Source organism: Rhododendron vialii, chromosome 7a (genome assembly GCF_030253575.1).
Source record: "Rhododendron vialii isolate Sample 1 chromosome 7a, ASM3025357v1".
Taxonomy (NCBI): domain Eukaryota; kingdom Viridiplantae; phylum Streptophyta; class Magnoliopsida; order Ericales; family Ericaceae; genus Rhododendron; species Rhododendron vialii.
In genome coordinates, this window is record NC_080563.1 from 1,151,692 (window position 1) to 1,159,890 (window position 8,199).

At 36.5% G+C, this 8,199-nt stretch overlaps 1 protein-coding gene across 1 annotated transcript; it reads right to left on the reverse strand.

Annotated features, from left to right (window-relative positions):
- Positions 1-322: 322 nt before the first annotated feature.
- LOC131334637 (WRKY transcription factor 22) lies at positions 323-2,383 on the reverse strand. Its single transcript, XM_058369763.1, has 3 exons — positions 1,765-2,383; positions 1,525-1,635; positions 323-1,183 (listed from the first exon to the last, which is right to left on the reverse strand). Exons 1-3 carry the CDS (start codon positions 2,175-2,177, stop codon positions 730-732), a joined length of 978 nt encoding a protein of 325 aa, XP_058225746.1. The 5' UTR covers positions 2,178-2,383; the 3' UTR covers positions 323-729.
- Positions 2,384-8,199: the final 5,816 nt, after the last annotated feature.

The window sequence follows — 8,199 nt, forward strand, 5'->3', positions numbered from 1 at the left end:
ATTATGACCCTGGGACCTCCTCTGTTTTCAGTATATTCCATTTACTCAATGAGTACACAAATAAGGAAGTTCTCACCGCCTGTCACCGGCTCGTTAGAAGTGACTCAACCATTGGATCAATATTCAATCTTTAGACTTCAAATTATCTTCACTAAGTGACTCAGTCGATTGGCATTTGATAGAGAAAATCCTTCATGTTACGATTGTGCAACTTAGAGTGCATTAGAAATGCGGATACAAATGCTTGTGTTTTGTGTCTGGCAATAACATCACCCGATACACAAAGCCCATTAAAAGGCAAGAGAGAAATTAATCATGAATGTGAAGAACTAAACTCCTGTCGCTATATTACAGTGCATCTAGAAACATGGAATAAAACAGCTTTTTTCCTCTACAAGACTCATCTATAATGGAAGGTGGAATTATACGTTATACGTACAAAACATTGTCATAAAGATTCTTTGCCACTGGTGGAAACCTTCTCTCTAATACTAAGGGAAAAAAAAATAAACAAATCAAAAAGTCTAAAATGAAGGGAAAAAAATGCATCATTCACATTCCATGTCTTCCGAATGAATCATGTTTTCGGAAGACTTTAGTCACATAATTCTTCATAGTTGCTTCTCGTTTTCGCTCTAAATCTTCGGTCTCAGATATTTTAATAGTTTGAGATTTTTTGAGAAATATTTTCACGCTCGCGCGGGCATAAAGTAAGACTTAACCAGAAACTCAGCCACCGCCTGCGGTGGTGGTTGTAGCGTTGTTGGCCAGCCAAGGGAAGGGTAAACTCGCAGGCAAGTGATCCGGAGAGGAATCTCCGGCCGCCAAGCCGGTAATCTCATCCAAACCGTCAAAGAAATCATCACTTATAACCATATCAGAAACACCACCCGACTCATCTTCTTCTCTCTCTTCCATCAGATCTTCTAACTCTTCTTCTCTGCTCTCCACCGGAGAAACCGGATCGGAGCAAGAGGGGTTGTTGTGGGTTTCACCGGCTGCGACGGTTTCAGGTGCAGCAGGCTTTTGGCGGCTGATTCCGGCGAGTGAGTTCCGGTGGGTGGGCATAGGGTGATTGTGCTCGTTGGTGTAGGTGACAATGAACATTCCCGGGTCGGATCTGTTTCGCTCCACTTGTTTCCGGGCCATACACCCCTTTGATGTGCTACATCTGTAGTATCCTCTGTTTCATTCACAAAGAAAAACAAATCAATTTGGTCCAATGCTACCCAAAAAAAGAAAAGAAAACAAGAAAGAACAAGCACTAGTTGCCTTTGAGAAACACCATATTTCTTTTGAGACCGAAAATTAATGCAAATTTTGCTTTCAAAAGCCAGAGGAAGAACTTCAATTATGTTTTAACGCAATTAAAACATGAAACCCTTCATTACAAAACTTTTCTGTTTCTCAGAGCAAAATTGAATCATTTCTTTTTACTATCAAAGGAAGAAAAGTACAGTAACTCATATTGAAATTATAATTAGAAGAAAAAAAACTTTTTTGGCCGCAAAATTGAAAACCCACCTCGGATATGGAGAGCCTTTGATGGGTTTCTGCCCATATTTCCTCCAAGACCACATATCAGAAGACAAGCCCTCTGCTGGAACTTCACAAACCCTTTTCATCTGGCTCTTCCTGTGAGAAAACAAGCAGCATAATCACCAAAGGAGCTCAATCAAAGAGATGGGTACGTCCCAAATCTCACACTTTTCCAATTGAGAACATCATAACACCAATTTTACCCAAAAGAGAAGAAGTTTTTACCTTTTCTTGGACCTTGGGCTTGGGGTATGTGAAATAGCAGTAGTAGAAGTATTGGTCATAAAAGCTCTTGAACCAGTAACAGACAGCTTATGATGTTTCTGCTTTTCTTGTTGTCTTTGTTGTTGTGGTGGTGGTGGTGGTGGTGGTTGTGATGATAGATCTTGTAAGCCACCAAGAACAGAGAGAGGTGAGATGGGTCTGTTGTTTTGAGGTGTCAGGGTTTGAAATTGGGGGAAAAAGGGCTTGAACAACTCATGCAACTCTTCAACTCTCTCACTACTTCTAGGTTCAAACGGATCTGGAAAGAACAGGAATTGATCATCTTGTGGTAGAAAGGTAGATGCGGTGGTGGTGGTGGCAGTGGCGGCAGAGCAGCTTCTGACCACCGCTTGAAGGTCCCAATCATCCGCCATTCCCCTGCTTCTGCCGTGCTTGCTCTGCCCTAGAGAGAGAGGAAACAAAAGAAGGCGCTGACTTTTCGAGGTTAAGAGAGAGGTAGTGGAAAGCAATAATTATTTATAGAGAGAGAGAGGAGTGGAAGTTGGCAATATCAACGCTTATCTTTTGATCTATGTGTCTCTCTCTCCTTTCTCTCTCTTTAGACACCACAGCTGCTTTTGTTTTATTTGGCCTTTGGGGTTGACTTGCGAAAATGTCAAAACGGTGGCACCATCTTAGACAAAGTCCACACGCTCTAACCCCCTCTCTCTTTTTCTCTGTGTTCATATGCGTATTTTCTTCTTTCTTGTGTCATCATGACTCGTGAGATACTTACCACCTACCGACAGGAGAGAGAAGAGGAAAGAAAAAGTGGAGGCCAGTAGTGCATTCTTTATTTTGTTTTTTTTGCTCTCTCTTGTTGATATCAAAATGGCTGGATACAAATCACGTGATTATTTGCAACGCAAAGGATCTGGCCAAATGGACATAAGAACGTAACTAAAAGAACGGTCTTTCAAGAGATCACTAGTTCAAATCAACAAAAGCAGCATTCCGAACTTTAGGGTCACTTGCGATTTATCCGACAATTAACTTCAGAGGCTTGAAATTAATCGAGGTGCTTGAAAACTAATTCGAGCATCCGATTATCGAAACAAATCACATGATTTTTCTTACGTGCATGAGCGAGAGCATAGCATAAAAGCATTTTTAAACTATATCTCAAACTATTAAAATCCGTGAAAGCGAGGATTAATAGTACAAATACAATACGAAGATTGAGAGCGAGGGTAGAATATTTTGAAAGATTATGAGTAAGGTTTTTTTCCCTACAAAAATATATGACTGAGGTTGGGTCTTGGGTCTTGGGAAAAGGTTGGGTCTTGGGAATGTGGAGCACACGCATGGCTTGTGCGCGTGATTGGTTACATCGTGAAAGGTAAAATCTAGTAGGGCACAAAACTTTAACTCCGATTGTCAAATTATGCGTGGTTTTCCCCTAATCTAAGCAAGGCATCTTAAATCTAACAATAAGAAATGAATGATTACCCTTTTTCCCCACCTTGAACAAAATCAAGTGATTAATTGTGCTACGTGTACCTATTACTAATATCGTTGGCTTTTTGTGTTTAGTGAGTCACTCTCCTTTTAGTAGTATTATTTTGTTTTACGGTGAGGGATATCCAGACTAATTTACGCGTATTTCGACTGACCAATTTCCTCTTTAATTTCGTTGAAAACTGCTCAGTTACACGTGGACTAGAAATTATAGTCTTTTCGATGGCTTAAACTTCATTGAAACAGAAAGTTAATTATCTTCGAAAGAATGAATAAAGTATCTAAGAAATGTTCAATAGCACTTGTGATTTTCAAACCGAGGACAAAGAGAATCAATTTTTTTTTTTTTTACAATATGTGATTTTTTCAAGTAATTTTTCGTTTTTTTAATCTTTTCGAGAAAAAAGGTCTACAAAATGGATTCTAACATCGTGGCAATTTGCATAGGCCATTCCAGACAAAAATTGAATGAATACCACCCACTTAATTATATACTCTTTTTTTTTTTTTTCTTCTCTCCACTAAGCTTTTAGCAATTCAAGATGTAAAACCCAACAAAGCTTTTGGGCATTGGGTCAAGTGGTACAACCCAAGGGGGGCAAGGAGGGACACAGAGGGAGTGGTGTCAAGCGATTCTACCAAGTAAGATAAGCTTAATTTGATCTGATATTTTACATATTTGACCTCGTTATTCATAATTTCTGGCTCCGTCATTGCACTTGGGCCATGCTAGTTTTTGCTGGCGGGGAGGTGGTACCGCACTACTCACGTGCCATGCCAAGAATTAATGGGATACAACATAAGGGAAATAAAGTAGTAATTTTAATAGGTTTTGTAATCAGAGCTTAAACACTTTGTTTAGAGGATCTGTAATAGTGCAGCTGCCTTAATACCCACGTTCACATTAGCCTAGAACAAGGAATCAAATTAATAAATCAATGAGCAGATCAAAAAAAGGAATCTCAAAGAGTATATAAATAAAGAAACAAAATTGGGTTCACATTCGTAAGAGCAAAGGATTTTGGTTCAATTTGTCAGTCAGAGGGTCAAAATTCAATGGAAACAAAATTGGGTTCACATTCGTAAGAGCAAAGGAGTACTATTTAACATGTTGATTTTCCTTCTCCTCCACCCCATGTTGTGCGGCCTCCAATAGCCTCCCTTTTTTTTTTCTCTTTTTTTTTTAGTAATTTGATGTTCAGACCAATATATTTGTACATTCAAGCTCAAAATTATAAAGTTAATGACCCGAAAAATATGTAATAGTGTTAAAATTTTTCTCTGATTGTCCACGATCGAACTAACAAGCTTGACAGAATAAGCCACTGTTAACTATCATACTACGAAATAGTAATCGTCTTAAAATTAATAATGTCCAACTTTTAGATTTCACATATATTACGTTGTTTGCATAAGAGCTACCCCTAAACAAACTTATATACTTATTGATACAATCAAAGATGGAACTACAAGTTGGCTATCGGTGGCCAAAGCCATCCCCCACTTGTAAATCTCATTAATTACCTAATACTTTTTATTTTAATCCTTCAATTTTATTAGTAATTATTTTTGGTTTGTTAAGAGCACCTAGCAATAGTGTTTTTTCGGTGGGTATTATTTACCCATTTCGATGTTTAAATTTCTGAACCCTAAAATTTTAAAATTTTGTTGTTGAAAAGTGCCTCTCTCGTGGAGTAATTATTTGCACACCAAAACCATCCACCATCCATTTGGTGGTCGTTAATGGCATCCCAAAAAGAAAACGAATTTTACGAAGTGGATGAAGAAGAAGGAAAAAAAAAAAAACAAGTGGACTCCAATAACGACAATTCTGCAACGTCCAGGTGTTCGTATTTTGCAGCGAGTATGTTGCTGTTAGTGTACTCGACCGAGTTCCACTTGGTTTTTGCGATGGCTGATTTACGGGTGTTCGCGAGAGTATGGAAATTCAAAACGTAGGCGAGTAAAAGCGCGTGACGGTGGGCATATAACTAGCAACCAGGTGATAACGCCCCTTTTGCCGACGGTATATGGAAGGCAAATATGTTATTCGCTGGATGTAATATTTTGGAACCACGTATATTCGGTGTTTGATAGGTGAAATAATAGTTAACCAGGCAGATTGTATACAAGGGATAATATTTTGAAAGTCGATAAGCGTTAGTCGGGCGGTTGGTCACTTTCGAACGATTAATATGCACCCTCAACGATTAATCCCCGACTAATTTCTTATTCTAGAACACTCATTCCACATTTGATTACCCATTTGCCCTCTCCAGCTTAAAACAAATCAACTCCTTTAAGCAAAACACAGGACCCAAGCTAGCGGTGGTGGACGATCTCACAAAGTGGTGGTGGACGATTTGACACGTGGGAAATAAAGTACTCCAGTACTTTTTACTTTTATATGAGACAAATTATAATACTATATCATACTGGAGTATAAAAATTTAGCTTAAAATTAAAAAGGGCAAATTTCACTCAGACCCCCTGAGGTATCTGACAATAATAGAAAGTATCCCTCAATTTTTTAAAATGACAGAAACCTCCCCTATTTCACAGTTTGGGTTTCATTTCGTTAGTTCCGTTAGTGAAATGGACGGAAAAAGTACGAAAAATGAAATTTTCAATTTTATTTAGTTCTACAGCTATTTTAGGGCTCTTATTGAACGTCCTAGAGCAAAAAATTAATTATAACCCTTTTAGATAAAATGATCAGAAAAATAAGATCTTCGCACCGATTCAAACGGATTAAAAATTGGAGCACTTAAGTATCTTCTCTTCATTTGGTTTTATGGCTCTCTCAAGGCTCTCATTGAAAGCCTTGGGGCCAAAAATTAACTATGACCATTTAGGATAAAATGATAAAAAAATAAAAATATTTGCACCGATTCAAATGAATTAAAAATTGAAGCACTGAAGTATCTCCTCTTCGTTTAGTTCTACGGCTATTTTAAGGCTCTTATTGAAAATCTTAGAACTAAAAATTAATTATTGCACTTTAGGATAAAAATAATCAGAAAAATAAGATTTTCGTACAGATTCAAATGGATTGAAAATTGGAGCACTTTAAGTATTTGCTCTTCATTGAAAGCCCTAAAATCAAATAAAGAGAAAAATTTTAAATGCTCCAAATTTTAATTCGTTTGAATCGGTACGAAGATTTTATTTTTTTAATTATTTTATCCTAAATGGTCATAATTAATTTTTGGCTCTAGGACTTTCAATGAGAGCCCTAAGATAGCTATAGAACTAAATAAAATTGAAGATTTCATTTTCTGTACATTTTTGTACATTTTCCGTCCACTTTACTAACGGAACTAACGGAATGAAACCCAAACTGTGAAATAGGGGAGGTTTCTGTCATTTTTGAAAACTGAAGGGTACTTTCTGTCATTGTCAGATACCTCAGGGGGTCTGAGTGAAATTTGCCCAATTAAAAATGCAAAAAAAAATTAAATAAAGATAAAATCAAAAAAATTGCGATGCACAATTTATCCATTAATGTGAATACCACTTTTTGTCCATTATCCACCCATATTAACTATTGTACAAAACAAACCAAACATATGCATGTCCCCATCTATACAATACCAAAATAAAACACGTATAACTAATCCCCTTTATACTATCATATATCTGCCACAATATTATACCTCTAAAAACGTATTTCATCTACAAACGACACGTAAGTGTATTAAGGGGATATATGATTGGGAGAGAGGGATTCAATTCAATTTGCATTTCGGCAGTAGAAGCTTAGTGACTGAACCCGCGACATAGAGACGGATCAATATTTCTTTCCCTCATCGGATAAGTCATGACTAAGTCTGAATATTCAAAATCGGGTGGATTCCTTCATTGATCGGGAAGTCACTATATTGGTTCAATAACTATGCTACAACTACACATAATTACACAAACTCTTTCATATCGAACATGAGGCGCACACACACTACACACATTTAGTGTGTGAATCCGATGTTTGATGTGGAAGAGTTTGTGTAATTGAACGGGGTTAGAGAATTATTGCGGTTTGGGGACTGGGGAGGCCCTTTTGATCTTGTGGGGCCACCCAACAGTTCTTTTTTTTTTTTTTGCAGAGTAAAGGTACTGCTGGGCATAACGCGTGCACTGTGCTTTAGTAAATGCTTCTGCTACCCCAGGAAATGCTTTTTCATCCGTAGAATCCTATGGCATCCTAATCAGACGGTTAACAATATTCTTTTCCGAAAATGAGAAAAATGCTAATCTCAAGTCTCTCGTTCTACTAATGTTCTTATTTTTAAAATATCTATATTTTTATTTTATGAGATATATCATTATTTCATAATACATCACTTTTAATTTAAAAAATATAGTAAGTATTTATTTGAATTGTGGAATGGTCTCCACACATATATGAAAGCGAAATGGTCAGAGAGTGGTCGGTAGAAGTATATCTAGACTTATTGAAGTTCGCAAAAGGTGTGTCGACATCCAAAAAAATATATTGATATTTCTGAGATATGTATTGAAATTTGAACTTATTTGGCATTATTTGAGGTCTCGAAAATATTATACAAGGCACTTTAGTTCGTTATTTTATGGGATTATTGGTTTGGTGAGACAAGTTACTTAATTGTTTTTAACAAAATTGTGCTTATTTTTTTTTAAGTATTTGCAAATTATTCCTATCATTTGGTTCGCTTGTTTATTTTGTTTTACATTGTTCATAAGAAAATTATGCTTATTTTGCAAAAATTACTTTCATACTTAATTGTATATAACAAAATTAGGCTTATTTTTCCTTATGCTTAATCATTCATATATGTCATATGGTTCGCGTGTTTACTTGGTGTTATTGTTTAAATTTGTTTGTGGTGAAGCAAGTTGCTTAATTGTTTATAATAAGAATTCTAAAATACAATGATTATAATGGTGAATTAAAATAGAGAC

Excerpts from the sequence above, each read along its gene's own strand:
- LOC131334637 (XM_058369763.1), bottom strand. The coding sequence starts at position 2,177 with ATGGCGGATGATTGGGACCTTCAAGCGGTGGTCAGAAGCTGCTCTGCC. Across the intron at positions 1,636-1,764 it reads AGCCCAAGGTCCAAGAAAAG|GAAGAGCCAGATGAAAAGGG; the intron begins GTAAAAACTTCT and ends GTTTTCTCACAG. Across the intron at positions 1,184-1,524 it reads AAAGGCTCTCCATATCCGAG|AGGATACTACAGATGTAGCA; the intron begins GTGGGTTTTCAA and ends TGAATGAAACAG.